Here is a 20,376-nt window from a genome sequence, read left to right on the forward strand (position 1 = left end):
TCAGCACAGAAATCAGAGAAGCTCCTCTTTGGTAGATGAATGTATTTCAGAAGTTTCACAGCAAGTGGCCCATAAAGAACTGGCTTACATACTGAGAAATAAGACTTTTCCCCAGCATTATGAATCCTCAACTACATAAAATGAAATGACAGACTGTTCATTTCATTATAAGCCCTGAAGGTATCGGGCTACACAGGCCTCAAAGCCAAAGCAGGGCTTCTATTTGCACATCTTGTCAAACAGGCACACAAAGAACCCCTTTATTAAGGAATATAGATATATACACACACAAATATACACACACAGACTCACATTTTTTCATATTTTAAAAAAAAGGGGGGGAAAAAAAAAAGGGAAGCAATGACACAGAGCCCTAAATTGCAAAGTGATCACACTTTCCCTGAAGAAAACACCGTTGGCAAATTCAGTATATCTTTTCACATCACAGGAAAACAAAATGATTGGGATGAAACTGTTGCCTGCAGGTGCTGAGTCTAATTGCATAAAGGTTTAAATATTCTCTACCCGTGATCAGCTTCATCACCAGGGAACTACAACATTTTATTTTGAAAAATTGCATTTAATCCCAGCAGTGAATTTTGGATTACCCCTTTTGCTGTGCCATGTTTTGTGTAAACCCTGAAGGACAGTATCCTTCTGAGTGATCTTATGCTGCTGAGCAGGAGCAGGGTACTGAGGTCTCATTAAGCTCCACAGTGAAAAGTGTCATTTAATTCTTGCGTGATCTAAAATTTCCTTTGAAACATGCTGAGATGCCCCTGTTCAGTTTCCTTTATTTACAGGTGTATTCTGACATTCTGGAACGTGGACTTCTTCAATAAGGAAGCCACTTTAATTTTCAGGTAAGCCCTAATATTAACCAAGACCATGACAATAAGCCTCTCAGGCAACCATCTCAGTCAAAATGCAACATGGACAGCCTTCAAAGATAACACATGCTGGACCACCAGAGGTGATATACACAGGCACTACTTCCATTTCTATTGAAACCACAGAATAACTCAGGATACAGAATCAATCAACAAGAATAAGGCTTCTGAAACCCTAAAGAAAGTAACTCCTTCCAGTCTGCAGTACTTAATCATTATGGCCAATAACTTATGATCCACACCTAATCCTTTATGGTAGGGTTCAGATGTCACATTGTGTCTTTGGCCCACAAATTCAGAAGGGAAACTAGCTCCTGGGACAAATACCTTAATCCCTTCACGTTCTTCTTGAAGATACTATATTCTAACTGCACCTCCCTTTTCCCCACCCCATAGTAAAGCTTCCCTCTAAACAGAAGAATTTATACAACAGTGCAATATAGTAAAGACTCAGAACTTCCATTCATCTTCTTGCAACCCCAGCCTTGCCAACAGCAAAGAAACCAGTTACATGCAGAGATTTTTTCCATTACACCCGTTCCCTGTAAAACTCCTCATCATCTCCAAGGCATCAAACGCCCAAACTGCTTCAAGGTGGGACCTTCTCACTCCTCTCACACACGTATGTACATACACATATCTCATCCATAATCCTCATTTCTAGCTGGATCTTGAGGTGACTCCATGAATGCACATCTCTTTGTTCCCCTCTAGATTCTTCAGATGCAAACTGCTTTGTGATAATAAATTTGAGGAGATGGAAGCTGGAGAGAAATATTTTGCTCTTTGAGCTTTTGCAAAACTTCTTCTTTAAGAAAAAAATAAAGTCTCCCTTTGTATTCAGACTGCCTGTGGGCAAAGGAAACCTTAAAGCTGGGCACTTAAACATGAGCGAATTGCAAACTAGAGCATATTGACTTTAAATGAGCACTGCGCTAGTTTTTATCCTCTGGCTGCTTCTAAAATGAAGATTCAAGGAGATATGGTACAGATCTGCATTCCTGTAAGAGAAAACTATTGTTAGCAAAAGACTGTCCTAAGCATCAGAAAGAATAAAAGCTTGCAAAATTCAAGGCAGATATCCCAATGCAGACAACTAACCAGACTGCATCTCTTCCTGTGTCTTCTTTATTATGTGAGCTATTGAGGAATGCAGTGAGCAAAGAGGACAGCATATCATCCAGCTTCCTCCCTGAATTAGCTTAAGGAGGTGGTTCTTTGATATCCAACACCAGTACTTTCTCCACATCACTAACTTGGAGCTGTCACGAGCTAACATTAATGTAGAAAAGATGCAAAGATTTTGTTATCTGTTTTTAGTTTCCATCATTAAGGATTTTAGGTCATCACAAATTGCAGGAACGGGGACACATTACCCCTTTCAACCACCTTCCTCTATGCTCAGCTTCTAAGTCACTATTTAGGACGCTCTTTCACTAAATACATCTCAGCATCTTGGATTCCAAACATCTGGCAGGTAAGCCTAATTATTCAAAGTAAAACACAAGTTGCCAGACAGAGTTGAAACATGACGCCCCTAATGAATAATCCTACCGGTAGTTCGTGGCCTGCTAGAGTTAAGTAATTCCAGTTTAGAACAACACACACATTTGTTTACCTTGCCGGGGGGTTTCAAAGCAAAAGCAACCATCTTATCACACTGGCCAAGACCCTATGGTCCTTCCCTTACTGTCAAACGAGAGGGATCTGCCATGCACAGCAATCACTATCATCAACTGAGCATCTGGGAAGACCAAATCTAAAGGAAGCTTCTTTCCAGTCCTCTTCAATGCGAGACCATCAGGATCCTTGATAGTTCCTGCAGGTTGGCTCCCTCCTCCTCCAGGGACCCTCCCTTTGAAACACACGAGGCACAACAGTCAAACTACAGAAATCGTGTCACAGGGAGCATCAAGGGCCAGCAGCTCCCTGAGGGACGTGGTGCTGAGGGGGATCCTTTAGATGGCTGGGCAAAGGCCTTGCGGGCTGGGGCCAACTTCCACAGCACCTGAGCAAGGTTAGCAGGACAGACCTGAGATGGCAGCCAGGTCCAACCAAGAGGCAGTATCATGGTGATGAGGGAGACTCAAGGTCCACCTGGGAAGCAAATCTGCAGGTCAGGGTCAGAATCAGGTCCAGTGATAGCCAGGCAGGTCCACAATGACAAGGCAGGTCTGAAATCAGGCTGGGAAGTCAGTCTGCAGGTTGGGGTCTGGATCAACAGGGTCCATGGCCTGGCACACGCATGGCTGTAGCTCAGCTGGAAACCAGTACTCCTCGAGTATAGCCCAAGCATGGACTGAGGGCTCAGGGCTCAGCTTAAATAAACAGAGTCCCAGGTCTCTGGGCAGAAGCCCCATGTGAAGCTGATCGGGGCCACAGAGGTGTGTCAGTGCCCTCAGGGCCTGGAGGGATCCCCACAGCCCCTCTAAAATGGCATAAACATGCACACTTCAAGGTGATATTCCCCTCAAAATTGCTAAGCCTTACCCATGAGGTCCCTTTCAAATAATAATCTTTGCCTCCTTCTAAGGAGATTACAAAACACCACCAAATTATGAGAACAGATTCCAATCCAGTTATTGCATACAGTGTCAGTAGTCATGGTTTTTCTCCCTGCTTTTTTGAGTACCAAATGAATCCTGCCCTGTTGATCCGTGCTTGCATCTCCAGCGTGCTTTAAAAAAGCCAAGCTATTTAAAAAGCAAAACAAAAATCAATTTATCCCCAGCCCGTAAAGCTTAAGTGCAGATGAAACAGCTAAATACCTTGTAAAATAAGCAAGAATCATAAAACAACAGTAATAATTCTTGTTTTGTTAAAAAACAGTGTGATTTACCATTTAGGGCACATATCTCCTAGGGCTTATTTTGCATTAGAATACTACAGCTTCTATAATCATCACCATTTCAATTCCTAGAGTTATATTTCCATCAAAGTAGCTATTTTATATCTTTTTTAATAAAAGAATAACCTCCCCCAGGAGGATCAGACATCACACTTTAAGACAGTAAGCAAAGTTCTTTATTCTCTGCCTATGAAACAATTTAAAACAGTCTGGAAATAATATAAAGTTGCAGGAGATTATTACTTCCACTAAAATAGTCCCTCTTCAAAAACACTGAAAACATGTACATCAAATCATCATTCTCCCAGAGATACCCTTTGTTCAGTAGATTGCAATGCAGGCTATTCAGGCTACTGCTTACTCCAGGCTACTGTTAGATACCAAATTTGAAGGTTTTTGCAAAGCACAAAGGCTGGATTCTACACCAGTGGACTTACTTGTCCTCAGTCGACCTCAGCACAGACAAAGCTCAAGTGTATCAACTCCTGTGAAACACATTACAAGTCTGAGCATAATTAATGGCACTAGACAACAATGCTAATTGAATTAAATGTGGATTCTCTCTCCTCCTACTACTCTGTTTAAATTACTTATTAAACCTTCAATCTCTGCAAAGCATGAGATTATTTGTAAGTGCAAAGCAGGCAAACACCAGTTTTGTCCAAGTCAAGTCTCAGGCTGACGTTCTGCCCCACTGGTCTCTTTCCAACTTAGGTCTGTACTTCCAGCTCGGTCATGTCCTCAAGCTGATATTTGCTGAAGGCATGTGGAGGAAAAAGGAAGACAAAAAAGGCAAGTCTGCAGGAACACACCAACTGAAAAGGCCTATCTTGAGATCTGCATCAGACTGGTATCCCAATGGGACATCAAAGACGAAGAAAATCACTGGTGGAGTTTGTTGAACTTGCGGTATTTGTGGCAGATCTTTCTCCAGTAAAAGATCCAGCTCCTCAGCAGCTGAAGACTCTCAAATCTAATTACTATCACATCCTCCTGCCTTGTCAGAGCCCCCTTTCTTTCAACAGCCTGAAGATCCCTGCTGTGCTCTCTACCCTAGATTTGTCCAGAGACAGTAGTGCAGCAGCTGGAATCCAAGCTAACCAGCACATGCACATCGCTGAGCCTGAGAGGCAGCTGTTCAGGAGACTGTCTTACTCTTCAGATGGTGATTCAGGAACAGAGAAACAGGTAAGCCCTCACATACAGCACTGCCTGCACTACTACAGGCATTTTCTTCTGAAAGAACATGGAGGCCTTACGGTCAAGGACTGCCACATGCTGCACTCCCCCAGTTCAAAAAACACAGCAAGGTCCAGGTCTTCAGCACCAAGCACAGTCAAACGTATCCAAACTCTTTACAATCAGGGGTAGCACTGCTACACAGCTGGGATCAAATGATGACACATTCAGGCAAAATGGCTCTGGAACAATGAAAAGCACACAGACCAGCCTATACTGAAATCTAGGCAGTATACAACACTGGAAGGACAGTTTGCAAGATAGACAATGATTTTAAGACAGGAATACATAAATATCTACTTTGCTACAAATAAACTGATCACCATTTATTAAGCCTACTTCTCTGGTTAAATGTCATGAGAAACAAAATGTGGTTTTTGTACATAAATATGTATACATACAATGGACTCAGCTCACTTCAGTGTGAACCCTAACACATTAACCTATGACAAGCTTCAAGCTCTCCATTAGAGCTCTCACACAAGCTCTACCCTAAGGCTGGTCAGTTCAGAACATAAGGAAAATGTTAGCCCTAAATGAAAGCAGGCTGTCCTGGCATGGGGTACCAGAATGAACTCAGCCACACACCACAATGCACTAACTGTTTCCTGAACACTTACACACTTCCTTTGTCCTTTAGAAACACACACGACAAGTGACTAACAAATAATGCCAAAAGCTTTTAAAGCACCAAGGTTAAAAAGGAACATTTCAGCAACTGGAAAAAAACCTCAACTACAGAAGTTCTGAAAAGCCACAAAGAGCAGCTTTTTCTGCAAGCAAGCATGGTAATTCACCATCTGAAGGCATCACACCTTTCAGGGAAACCAAGAGGCGGAGGTGAAGGAGAAGGAATCAAAACCCAGACAAGGCCTGTAGTAGTAATATTCATCCCTCAAGTACTGCAAGACACACTGGGGTTCTGTTCAGCCACGCGGTAACTGCCCATCACAGGGAAATCTACAGTGCTTGCCCAACGGTCAACAAAGAGGGCTTTTATGCTATTTTAAACAATCTGAAGTGTCTCAGTTAATGGAAGACCGGGCAATTGGCCCTCAACTATTTCTAATTGACTGGAATGATGGATGAAGCTAAAGGGAAAGCTGACCCACTGAACTTTTCCATACAAAGCTAGAAAACTGAAGGAGATTGTAAACAGTTTATAAGAACGAGAAGTGGGAGAGGCAGAATCCCAGAGGCTTTGCTCCTCTCAACCTGCTGTTGTTTCAGATGAAAGAAAACAAAGAGCTTCAACTCAGAGCAACAAACAACAAAAAATACAGGGGAAGGCCTAAACAAATAGGGTATTTTTCCCATGCTCTCCTCCCCTTTCTCCAGTAGCTACTTAGCTCTGCCATGCAAGCTGGTCCTTTGAATCAGAAAGGGCAATTTGTCACTTTGACAAGTAAGACATCTCTCAGGACTCTGTATTGCCTTGCCCTGCTTTTCAGATTGACTGGGTGCTAACCAAAGATGTCAAGACATTACATCTCAGTCAACTTCAACAGATGTAATAATACATACTTAAAACATAGGTGTTAATCAGTCCCACTACACTAAAGGTAATGCTCAGCAAAACCACACATGTCCATTCATTTTCAGAACAAAACAATCACTAGTAGCTATTGTACTGCAAAAGTGCAATACTGCTGCAATGTGATAGACTGCTGACCTAAACAGCTCCTAAGAGGGAAGAGTGAGGACATCTTCTAGGTAGGGAAATGGATGCATAATAGGTTCAAATTCACAGCACCTATCTTCAAGCAGCTTAGCAAGTTATCTAAATGCACAATAACTAAATTCTTCCTCTTTAGTCAAAGAGGAGAATAGGAGCTTTAGAAAACAGTTTAGATCTCGCACAGACTAGATCACCTCCTGGGACACATCCAGCTCTTGCCACCAATTTTGCAGGGAAATGACATCAAGCACTTCAAAAAGCATTAAAGCTGGGTGATGAATCCAGGTCTCAGAGACCCAACGTAAGAAGTCTGTGGTAGAACCCAGAACTGTACGAGGGTGTCACAATTCATCATTTAGTCCCTTAGTCACAAGCCCTTTTTCTCCCCCCATGGTTCATCAAGATTAAGTAGTAAAATAGAAGCGTAAGTCATTATTTTTAATATGAAAATGATAAAGTTAAAAAAAAAAGAAAGAACACCTGGCACACACAGTGTTAGGGTTAGCTCTATTTCTCTTAGTTGTCAACAGCATGGCTAGCGTTTATCAGGAAAGTATGCCCACTAGGAAACCCTACTCAATGAGCAGGAAATGACTGTTTCTCACCAAGATCTGTACAGAGAGTTCACTGTGATTTGCCAAACTACCTCCCAAAGATAAACACAATGCAAGTCTGCATGCCTAATCTTTGACCAAACCCAGAGCAGATCTGACTTGCTTCCTTTCTGGAGTCTTTCAGATGAACCAACCAAGGCTAAATTAGGGAGATTTTTAGTGGGATGAGGTTACATCATGGATTACAATTTTCCAGCAAGCTTTTTCCTTCATCTCCACCTGCTGCCTCTACAATGCTGGCATTAAGGGTGGTGTGGGATGACTCATTTGTACATTCCTTTCTGCAAGACAGGCATTTAGCTTTCATTTCATTTCTTCTTGGCCCCACAGAGTTTAGGTCATAAATTAAACTGATGTGTGTATTAACTAGATATCAAGTCCACAAACTTACATGCACATAGGAGTCAGAAGTACAAGCTAGGTCCTTCATCTAAAACAAAAAAAAGAACTGTCAGTTTGGCAGATTACAGCAGCAAGTTTCTTTATGCAGTCCGTGTGTCCCAGACTCTACCCCAGCCACTTAAACACATCGCTACTGTGTTAAACCAAAATCTGCCAGACCCAGCCTGTCAGTTCTAAGCTAACACATGTACGCCTACTTGTACTGCTACAAAACTACCATAAAGAATTGCTTTTTAACTTCAAGGCAGACATAAACCATCTCTGCATTCTTTGAATTACGACCAAGACTGGAACATTATTTGGGTGTCCTAGCAGCCATATCAGATCAGTGTTAAATTTAACTAATCTCCTCACCCACCCACAATCTTGCCTGTGGATCTGATCTATGCAACAAAAACGCTTTTTGTGGCAAAACACACCGCCACAACACAAAAAGAAAAAAAAAAAGCTTTTATAATCTTGAGCGAGACAGCACAAACAGATCACTGATGAATTTTTTAAGCCTGCATTCCAAGAAAGCCGCTTCTTAAACAAATTATTTCTCATTCTAGAGAATACAACGTGATTGACAATAAATCTAACCACCCGTCTCATAAGGAATGTGCTTGCCAATGTCTCCCACTATAAAGCACCAAAGCAGGTTTGCTTGGCACCAAGACAGCAGGACTGTCACAGTCCAAACAGCTCCCCAAGAGATTACCCATTCTATAGTCTACTTCTTCCCTGTGCATCTCACCCCCTTCCCTCCCAGGCCCACACTAAAAGCCACTGTCTAAACAAAACATAGCAGGAAACGTGTGAACAGCCTCTAACAGAGGCCCGGCTCTCAATATTATGTAACCCCAGAGAGCAAAAATGTGACAGCAGGAAAGAAACTGCGCGGGAGGTCTCTGGATGACTACAAGTCCATTTGAACACCAAAAGACACAAACAAGCCAACAAAGCCAGAGGCCGCTCCATCTGCTGTAAATCTTCTAAATGGAAGAGATTCCAGCAGAAAGACAATTTTCCCAAGTGCAAGGCAGTTACTGTGCTATTTCAACTACCCAAGAGAGCTCACCAATGGTTTTTTTTTTCCAGTAGTCCGTTTACTTCACACATTCTCTGTTTATTTCTTAAGACTGAGCTTACAACCCCTACTTGTACATGGACAGTCCTTACATAGACTGGAAAGGCAGCAGATAGACTTAGTAAGCATTAAACCAGCAATAAACAGTAGAAAGAGAAGGAAAAAAAAAAAAAAGATGAAAGAGAGCACTTGGATATTAGGGAGAATGCTGAGTAAGAACATTTCATCATCTCTATTTGGCATCTGCATGGTCACTACTGGAACAACCTGTTCAGCTCTCATACCCACAGCTGTGGAAGGATGTGGATACACTGCAGTGGGCTCAGAGCTCAGCGAACAGAACAGCGAAAGAGAAGGATCAGAAAGGTCTCTCATCCAGCCCTAGCGTCCAAGCTATTCAGCTCAAGGAGAAGGTCAAGCAGTGATGTGACTACAGGTCAAGTGCCTAAAGGTGTAATGGAAAGTTGATAGAGAAACCTTCAGCCTCACAGATAAAGGTTTAACTAGTCCCACTGTCAGGAAGCTGAGGGCTGACACAGCACATGCATTATGTTTTAATTTTAGGACAGCAAGTATGAGCAGGTTAAGTAAGAAAAACTTACATGCTAAAATTATGCTAACTACTTAATAGGTTGGACCTATTTATTTTTAAGAAACATGTTCCTATTTAATCAGAAACTTGATAATGGAGAAGTGCTCATGTGCATGCACACAACTACTCGACTGCTACACTGCTCTGAAGATTTTTTCAGTCTAAGAACAAATTACTTAAAGCTTGTGGAGGACTCCCCCCAGGAAATTATACTTAAATGCAATATTTTTGTCAGCCAGGGAAGGGGCTAATAAAGGTTTCCTGTTTAGCAATGGTTTTGGCTTAAAGCATTCCCTCTCCTCCCACCAGTGAGTAATGGTAAATCCCCTTCTCGGGTGGGCCAGCAGTACTTCAAGTAAGGCCAAGTTGCAACCCAGAGTATTATGCCAACTGAGAAACAACCATCACCAAGGAATGACTGTCCCATCCCTCAACCTTTGCTGTCTACAGCACAGCTCCCAAAACCAGTTATGTCAGCATAACTGAGATGACTGTGTAATAGTAGGAATCAGTGACTGAGGGAAAGAGGAAAAAAGAAGAGATGAGGACCATTTATTCAGGCACTGTCACTTAGAAAATTCATGGGAAACCACTGGGTCCATTCAGTGTATAATAAGAATGCTAAATATTGACAGTCAGGCCATTTAACAAGGACTGCTATTACTGCATGATGAGCATGAATCTCAGCAAGGAAAAGTCATTTAAGCTAAGGTGGAAGTCACTTGCCCAGAGGTAAATATCTTCACTAGTAAAATAGCTCTCAATTTCTTAGTTAAACGTGTTTGGCTTTTTTTCATTTTACATCAGCTCTGGCTAAGTGTTCCACATGCTTGCTGCAAATACGCTTCTTTCTGTGACCGCTCCTATTGGCACTGTGTATACAGCCAGCACTTCTAGATTAAAGCATTTGAGTTGTAAAATCTAATCACATTTGCCAACCACCCAATTATTTACACAGTATCTTTTTTGTTATTATTTCTGATGTGCTTTTGTTTGGCACTTCACAATGGAATTCAAATATGATAAAGATGAAGACAAGATGCAGCCCTAGAGCCAGCAATCTAAGTCACTTTCAAACAGGTTCTCAGAGGGCTTTTCAGAGAGCCATTTCTCAATTAAACACACAGAGATAACAACAAGAGATCATACAGGATGAAATTAAGGACTTGCTATTAACAAGCATCAGTCAGAAAACTAGATTCATGCTCCAAATGCTGTGCTTCCCTACAGTTGGCAAGACAAGCTCCAAGATTGCTGTTTCAACCCAGGGATAGGACAGCTGTGTTTCACTCCCACTCCTTTTTGTGGTTTTATGCCAGGAAAGGGAATCTAATTTTTCCAGAGGAGCCCTGCCAAGCTGAGGCTGCAAATAGGATATGGTGTGTTAGTAAACTTCTAGCCAGCTTGCTCATACCCTGGCCAGAACTCTTCAAAGTGCCTAATTCCCTACATACACTCTGGCAGCAGCGACTATCCTCGCTTTCATGCAAACCAGCCTCCTGGGTTAGCCTCCTTTGTTATTTAGGAGTGTGTAGGATGTGTCATTTTCATCTGTTCTCACAGAATATGTAGCATCCAGGTACCCAGACTTTCATTCTCACTATAAAGGGAACCGCTCCCATCAGACCACCTCCACTACTAAAATTTTGGCAGAAATAAACTGGTCCTTACAGTGAAAGTCCCACAAGTGCATTAGAGGAACAAAGTTCTCCATAAAGCATTAGCAGTCCTTGTATCATCTATACACACAGCTGTCTTTCTCAGAGTTCAAATGAAGTTGTTTTATTTTTCTTCCAACTCTTCACAAAGAATCAAAGAATAAACAGCCAGTCATCCCACCCACCTTTTTTTAAACAGTTGGACAGACTCAATCAGTACAAATTTAGCAGCAGTGAGCCCACTGCCAGCAGTGAACACCCTGCCATAAACAACTGTTCCTGCCTCCAGGACCCACCCTGAGCACAGCACTGGAAACATCCTCAAAAATACGTATTAGCAGGGTTCATTCTCCTTTGGTTTTCAGCTTTTGGGTTTACTCCATTTCTAAGTGGGGAACAGTGCGTTTTAATCCCTTCCTGGAGTCCCCAGCAGCACAAAAATACCTCCAGAAAGGTGCTACTGAACCCATGAACCAGGTTTGTTGATCTGCACTAATATAATTCATAATGATATTCTTAACAAATGAAGACATCCTCAAGAACAGTCTGACAGAAATCTGTAATACTCCACAGCTCAACTTGTTAAATCAGGGAGCACAATAGTTATCAACAGATAAAATATAATCATGGAAGAGAGTAAGTTTGGCAGAAAGGAGATGCAAAAGCAAAGGTGGGAGCCAGAAGCACACCCGGGGAGGATGGGCAGAGGAGAAAAGCATTACAAAATGCAAGAGTCTATCCAGGGAGGGGAAAAACAAAACAAAGTATGGCAGGGAAAGGGGAGGAGGAGAACAGGAAAAAATGGGAAAAGACAGAATCCATAAATGAGAGAGTAAGTGTCATGTAAAAGCCAAATCAGTGGCTCTGAAAAAAAAGTGGTAGGGAAAGGAGAGGAGAGAGGAAGTACAAGAGAAATATTTCAGTCTTAAATTTCATCATGTTAACACTTCTTTAGTTCACTGTATAAATCTTTTGACGAATAGTAGCTCTCTCCACACATGACAGTATATTAAGATTCTTTTTTAAGGCTTTCCAAACAACGCAATGTCATTCTCTGGCTTTTTATGTGGTTTGCCTAGACTATGTTTTTGCTGCTAAGCTCTTGTTAGATGCATATCTTTTACGGGTACTTACTGACAGGTAAGGATTATAAAATACAAGACACCTGAACACAAGCCCAGCATTTCATTTCACACAAGCCAACACTCACAAGCAAGTGACTTAGTGACGCTTCTATATACATTTAGGATGAATTGATTGTGCCTGAACTGTTCCATACTGGTGAGCAATTCATTTAGGACAGAACAGAACAGCTCCCGGAGAGCACAACTCCAGATGTACTGGACCCATCTCACACCAAAAGCTCATGTGCCAGCCACACCATTTTCAGCCTCCCAGCAGGCTGGCTCACTGCATCTGACACATGAGCTCAGGGCTGGGGAGAAGTACTGCCCTGAGCCACAAATAACCAGGGAAGTACAAGAACAACACAACACAAAGACGGAGCCAAATTAATAAATCTTGCTTACAAGGGATGACAGCAAGTCAGGAAGAGCAAATGTAACCATCCAGCTGTTTGGGTGGTAGACAAAAGATATCCATCTTGAATAGCAAATTCTGTCAAACACCAATGAACACTTCACACACCACAGGCAGAGAACTAGCCTGATTCTACACTTAAGTCAATTATCCATGTCAACAGTGACCAAACACATCAGTATTTACAGCTTCCCACAGAAATTAAATCAACTTGTGAATAAGGAATCATCAGCAACACTGACCACAGAAAAAAAAAAAAATTGCCAAGAGGTTTAAACTGAGTACAGCTCCATTTAGAAAATTAAAGGAAGCCTAAGATAACCGTATCATTCACTTAACAGAAGCCACCCAACATATTATAACAGGCTCTTAGTATATATCTAAAGCATGTATGGAAACCCAGAAAATATACCGAATAATGTGCTCCGTATAACCTCCGCAGTAGACGTTACAGCAATTCTTAATCCTAGCTTTGTAAATCTTGTAGACATAATTCATTGTGCTTTTGGATCCATAATATTTTGCAAAGCACTGCAGTTTGCTGGCTTATAAACATGCCCCGCCAGCTCACTGGGTAGAAAGATTTCCGCTGACTTCATGTATCATTTCAGTTGCACTCATGAGGGATTAATAATTTTCCCTGCTAAGGATATAGGCTGCAAGTACTAAGTAGAAAAGGTTACGCATGTGTCTGAAAAAGATTGGTGACATTTTGATAGGTGATATTTGACTATACCAATAAAGACATAAAATATAAATTATACTAATGAAAACCAGGGTCCTTCATTAAAAAGTGAAAAGCACATAAACAACCCAGAAGTGACTGAATTCTGCACAGTACTGCTTAGAGCACTGAATCATGTTCTGAAATAACCAAATTATTTCTTATTTATTTACTATTCACTATTTATAGGTGTATTCAGAGTTTTTCCTTAAGAAAGGGAAAAGTGGGCATGCAGCAGCTCTTCTAACATACTAATTTATACATGACCACAGATATTCAAAACATTAATAAAAGATGCTTCATTCTCAACTAATTAATTTCAAAAATCTCAAACTTTTTGACAAGCTGCTCAAGTAAGTCCTTCTCTAACCCAGATACCTGCTGCTCTTTAGAAGATGAGACATTAAAAGTCAAGAGCTCTGACCCACTGTGAGCAGCCATGATTGTATTGCAGTGGCACAACTTCAAAAGGTAACACTGGGGAAGGCACAATACAAGGCTACTACTGGGAGATACACCTCTTCATACAGTGTTTGTGTCCAGCCCTACTGCCTCCATTTATTCTGCCAGTCATTTACAATACAGGAAGACAGTCAGGTTCACAATTAATTTTATCTGCAAGAGAAGGTCAAGTTGTCCTGTACTAATGGTATTTTGAAAATCCCCAAGGAAAAGCTGACAGCAAAAGCCATATGAATACATACAACGAACAAGAACTGAAGAGGAACTTGAATATTTCTTCCATGAAATTCAAACAGGATGTTTAAATTTCAAATATTTTGAAATTTTTACTGCTTTTTAAAAAGACATAATTGATAAAATTGCTTTGTCATCATAAATGCATTTTATACCCATAACTTCTCCAAGAGAAAGCAAGATCATCAGATAAGCCTCCACATTCTTTGCAGACTTTCATAAAGAAATTTCTTCTCTTTTTCACAGTTGCTCACATACCACAAGAAATAAGACCATTTTTTTAATGGAGAGTATTTCACATAATGGGAAGAACCTGAGAAATCATAAAGGGAGACTAACTTAAGCATTTCTGGTTCAATCCTCTACCAATAAGGTCACATCTCAACACACTGCCAATTCTGAAGCACTGCCATATTTTGCAATGAAGGTGATTTTCCATCATAGGGTATTTGCATTCCAATAATAGGTTTCTATCTTTATACTCAGGGGGAAGTAAAGCAAATATCAATACAAACCCACATAATTAGCCTAATGGAATTTTACACAGTTAAAAAAAAAACAACACTTCAGAACACATCACTAAGCAGATTGCTTCAAGAACATTACCTTCACACCTGCAGCAACATCACAGCAAAAGAAATTATCAGTGAAATCCATTGCTTATAGTATTCAGCAGCATTTTGCAGTTTCTGCAGTCAAACAAGTTCAAATGGTCAATAGCAAATAGCTTTTGTAAACCATTTATATCTTATTACTACTAAAAAAGTTTCACAAGAGAACTAATTTGTCGTCAGGACCAGGTGGAGAGATTTTAAGATCTTCACTGTCAATCACCATACTACAACACAAGCATTAGTTTACTATTCTCTCTCCTGGAGCTCTGTGATCTTGATGAGAGACCAATGGACTTTTTTCTAAAAGAAGATAAATTAAATGGAGGCTTGTAATTCAGCTGAATTGCCCCTGCAGTGTATATTAAATATTCAGTCTACAATGCTCAAGTCAGTGCAGTACGACACACAGATGCAAAGCTGTTTCATATTAAGAGGAAGGCACTGGCAATACACTATGCATTCATGCAGCAGCTTTTCTGCAAGTGTATGTATATGCTTCAGTACATAAAATAGCTATATTCAGAGTTGATAATTCCACATGCACACCACTGATGAAGTGTGCTTCTCAAAACAAAGAGACCATAGACTGCCAGGAGCTAGCCAGACTCAGCTAAGAAGTCCACAGGGCAATGGTGAAAACCAGCATGTGTTGACATCAGTTATATGTGAGAACGCTGGTGGCTGAGAGACAGCTTAAGCATTAACTGCAGTCTGCTTTTCTAAAAGCCTGGCAGCGGTAGTCTAGAGGAGGCAGTCCCCAGCCTATCAAGAGAAATAACAAGTGACAATGCCGTAAAGCATGTTCACTATCCATTCATGCATGCATGCAATCTTGGGCCAAACAGCAGATGTGCTAAAAGGTTTTCCCCAGAGGAAGAGTGTTTATTAATTAATATCTACTGAATTAATTGTTTCTCCATATGCTCTGCTGTGCTTCTAAGACTGCAGCCCTATCGATATTACTGAAAGTGTCAGGTGTGGTGACTACACAGGAAGTTCATCAGGACACTTCAGACAATCCAAAAAACATAATTTATGTTTTTCTTTTCACCAAATTCAAAGTGTGCCCATCTATGTAGAAGTCATGGAAAACGCATTTAAAATCTCCAACCCATAATCACTTAAAAAAAAGCCAACACACACACTTACTTCAGACAGAAGTGTGGCATATAGCAGAAAAACAGAAGGAAGATGCTGATCGGAGGCCATCAGCTCATCTACCAGCCCATTCCCTGCAGTAACCCTGGTGTTCCTTTCACACACTTACCATTATGCTTCTTACACCAACCTATTCCCAGCAGCTGGTGCAACTACTACCAAACTAATCTTTACATCCACTATATCCTCTCCTCCTACTCCTTTCATCAGTGCAGGAGAGGTATTTTTGGATTCTGACTACATTTGGCACAATTCTGTACAGTGACATAATTTTTCCAACGTTATCAATCTCATTGAGAGACTTTATTCATCACATGTCAGTATCAGCTGGCAGGGTCCACAACTCTGGTCATTCCTGGTAGAGCAGTCATCCTTCACCAGAGCATCTGTGTAAGCTCAGGCTGTAGTAGCAGAGGAGCAGAGCAGTCCTGCAACCATCCTCTTGTAAACGTGCGCTAGCCCAGGTGGTGCATTCTCATCCATGAGGACAAATTACTCACCAAGACATTCCTCCTTCACTGCAAAGCCACCTCTCCCAAACCCCCTGGATGCACCTACATGGTGCACAGGCCAGTGAAACCCTTTGTCAGATTAAGGGAGGACAAGCACCCATTACAGCAGGCTCTCCAGCAGATTCAAAGGCCTTTGATGTTTTAGTCCAGGTCTTCAATTTCAGCATTCTGTCGCATACACAATACCCACTTAGTCCGATTCAGAAACTTGAACACCAACAGCTATAATTACCACACCCAGTGGTGAACTCAGACTGCAGCAACAGCATGCGTGGCGCAGATGAAGCTAGCTGCCCCGGCTCTCTTTCAGAAATATTCTAAAGTTGACATCTATAGTAGAAAAGCAGTCCCAACTAAATTAAAATACTGCGTGCCAAGGTTTTACTACCATACCACCAGTAAGAACACCATATTGTCTACTGCAAGCTGAACAGGCCCAAGAAGCAGTCGTTTGACCATCGTTTAGACAGAAACTGCTCTCACAACCTCAGAAAGGTCTTGGGTACAGCTGTAATACCACACTTAAGACCTCAAGAAAAATGAAGCTGAAAACAGCCTAGCTATAGAACCTCAACAAGACAATTCTGCTGCAGGAAATGATTAAAGCATACCACAAAAGAAATATTTATCAACATACACAGGTGTGACTGTAATGTGTTCAAAACTAGCTTCCTACAGAGGAAGATGACACCAGGGCATGCTTGTAAGAAATAGAAGGAGCTGTAGAGAGGCTCAAAATCACAATTCTTAATCAGAGGCATTGCTAATAATTTTTTTACAAGTACATAATAATTAGAACAAAAATTAAAACTACCTTCAGAGAATAACATTTGTTGTGAAGCAGGCCACAAATGAGAGTCAGCAGGATCTACGCTACCTCTCTGGCAAACATATTTTCATTTTATACTGGCAATATGACAAGCAAGACTTTTGAAGTGATCCGTATAAAACATTAGTGCACAATGCAGTGGTGAGGAATGCAGCAAATTAAAAAGGTGGGAAGACTCCTCCTGTCTGGGAGAGTTGTTTCTGAAAGATTTGCAACATGCCACATGGAACTAAGTACAGCACTTCACCTTTCTGAGAGATGGGAAATCTCTCTTAAAACTACGAACAGCCTCTCTTTAATTCGGAGTATCTGCCCCATCCAATAATTAAATTCTTTGACATTTCATTTAAGAGGAGGTATTTCTCTTCCAGATGCTAGTAAAAAGCATATGACAACAAAAATGATAAATGTTCAGTTTCCAGACACACTGATACAGCATAAGCCTGCACAAAGGATTTGAAGAAGCGGTAACCACAGTACCCACAACATCATGTCAATATAACCTCAGTAACCCCCTTGCATACAGACTGAGCTGTTCCGAGTGGCACCTATTTGCTTTTCAAGGATTCAGACTTGAGGGGATCTTTTCACAGAATCATCTAGGTTGGAAAAGACCTTGATGATCACCTAGTCCAACCGTTAACCATGAAGTTCCATGCACTTCATTTTGGTTTGCTACCTCACCCACAGATGTGGAAGACTTCGTAAGAGATTTGCTGTCCACCTGGAAGACATTAATGATTAACTCCTAAACAAACCAAATATAGACATTTCTTGGGCTTTACTCTGTTTCTTCATTGCTTTCTATGAAGAAAAAACCCTAGAAACATCATGTAAAATCCAGCAAGAGATATTAAAAAATTGCAATATTTTTCAGTCTCAGCACAATAGCTGGGGAGTCAAAGGTTTTAATCAAAAACCATGGATTAGGAGAAATGATTTCAAGTGCCAGATCAAATCTCCTCTTCTGTCATATGAGGTAACCATTATACAGTGGACCGATTTGCAAAGATTATTTTAACTGGCTTTTATATAAATCAGACTAGGTGAAAAGATGTGAAGTTGTGATTTGTACTGCCAGCTTCACCCCTAGGAGCACAGACACTGAGGAGCAAGTGAGGACTTATACGAGGCCCATGCTGAAGGAGGCTGTGCATGCAGAGACAATTCAGTTGGTGGTGAAAGATTACATCCACCACCACTCCCCACCAAGTCCTTTGAAAGATGTCATTTTCATTCGTTCATGTCTGCACTGCAGCTCTGGGAAATGGCTAAACCTAGCCTAAAAGGCAACCAACAACAGAAGCAACACATGCTCGCTTCATTAAGCACCAGTTCAGACCCTTACAGACAGCTCTTGCTCTAAAGGTATTTCGAAGGAGCTAACTTGAGCAGGCCACAAGAAGATAATGCATCTCAACTGCCAGAACATAAAAGCATCTGACAAAGGGAGGGGGGAAAAAAAAAATCAATTAGGCAATGGTGAAAAGGGAAAAAGCCACAGCTAGATTTTAATTTATCTATAAATCCATGGTTTGTGCAGTCAGTGCAACCAAGCCATTTGATTTAGATTTACCTCACCTATCAGACTCTCTGGTCTTGAAAAAGAAAATATTGTTCAGGTTTTTCACGACAGTTAAAAGGAACTTCCTGCAAAGACATCCCCAGACAAAAAGCACCAGTGACTTCTTGCAAGATATAAATACACCAAAAACTCTCAAGAAGTTTCTGACTCCAACTTTTGCTTTCACAGTACAGGTTGTCAGATGAGCTCTTGATGTCTTTTGTAGTTGTACATTACCTGGAGGCTGACTGTAGGAAAGATACAGCTATAGCTTCTCAGAGTAACTCTTGATGCAAATACTCTGTCCTGAAGGAAAACCAATGTTCTTTTGAAATAAAATTAAACCACTGGTAAAGCAGAGCAATTACTCTGGAGTGAAGCCACTTTTAATAATAAAATTCATGCAAGGACAACTGTAATGTATAAAATTTGCACTGGAATAGACTACACAGACCAGACAGCTATTCTAACACATCTGTCCAAATTCAAATTTTCCTTAGTATAAAGGCTTGCAATAGGAATTCAGAAGACTATATGGGAAAATCTGCTACATTTTGATATATAGATCACACAAAATATCAAAGTACAAAGGAGAAAAAAAATAAATCAAGAATCAGCTTTATGGAGTGTGCTTAAACGCTTTGTCTCCTGCCTGAAATTTGCCTCCTGATGAAGCAATCCACAATGACAAATGAAAAAAATGGTTTTCCCATCCAGTTACCATTCCAGATCTCCAAGATGTTCTGGGAACAGTGGGAGGTAACGGTCTTAGCAAAAAATAGCTGGATGACTAGGGCATGCGAAGTACCAAATGGCTGGACCATTTTAATAAGGAAAGGCCAGATGAACACACACACATACTATGCAAACGACAGGGAAATACAATTACCTTGATTGATCTTATTTAACATTTCTGGATAACAGTTCACAGTTAGAGATTTACTAGTAACGTTCTCCCAAGATAGGCTTTTCACGACAGCTGCATTTATCATCTCTGGTAACACTTTTAAAAAGAAAACCAAACCACACGTAGATTACAGAGAGCAGCATCCACTCCCAGTACTGGTCTGTGCAGTCATAGTCAACTTCCTCAGTCTTTTCCCCTTTGTTCTTTAAAGAAAGAAAAGGAGAAAAGATCGCATCTGTGACATACCTTAAAGTATCAGAAACTCGGTCAGCTTTGGCAGCAATCTGAATCACTCCCCTGAATCCCCTTGCATTTTCTCACAAAATACGAGTCTTGCACAGATAGGATGCTGTATTGCAACAGATAAAGAGAAAACCTGCAGAATTGAGGTCAGGGGTTTACACCACCAGTAACTGCTATTCTTTTTCACTGGGAGATGCAGTGGGCTATACGTGGCGTGTGTAAAAGAATGAAAGCTAAAGCAAACAGCTTGCAAGACTTGTTAAATTATCTGTACTGAGTAAGAATCATAAAAGCCATGCAACATACAAAAAGACTATTAGGTTCCGTTAAGCCAACATACACTGATCAGGAAAAAACATCTGAATACTGCCAGAAGTCCCAGCATGGAAGATTTCTAGCTGAGGATCCACTCATCAGGTGTGAAGCATTTGAAGTCCTACAGCTGACCAGGGGTTACAAGAAGAACCCATGAGCATTCTAGTGTAAGCAGCTTTGCTGACTGATGGCTCAGGCCTCAAAGCTAGTTGAGGAAAAAGAAATAGCAGCTCAGAGAATGGCAAAAACATAGATCAACTCCTACGTGTACTCTAATAGTACCTG

The 20,376-nt window shown here is 41.0% G+C and overlaps 1 protein-coding gene across 14 annotated transcripts in view; it reads right to left on the reverse strand.

The window, feature by feature from the left end:
- Positions 1-20,376, reverse strand: part of ARVCF (ARVCF delta catenin family member) — a 291,281-nt gene that overhangs the window by 97,203 nt on the left and 173,702 nt on the right. For 8 of the 14 annotated variants that reach the window (XM_074887416.1, XM_074887415.1, XM_074887413.1 and 5 more), the window contains one exon: positions 7,661-7,699. The exons of the other annotated variants lie outside the window; for them this stretch is intronic. In XM_074887416.1, coding sequence (XP_074743517.1) covers positions 7,661-7,699 — 39 coding nt within the window. The remainder of the gene's footprint in view (positions 1-7,660; positions 7,700-20,376) is intronic. 14 annotated transcript variants of the gene reach the window in all.

Source organism: Strix uralensis, chromosome 17 (assembly GCF_047716275.1).
Source record: "Strix uralensis isolate ZFMK-TIS-50842 chromosome 17, bStrUra1, whole genome shotgun sequence".
Lineage (NCBI taxonomy): Eukaryota > Metazoa > Chordata > Aves > Strigiformes > Strigidae > Strix > Strix uralensis.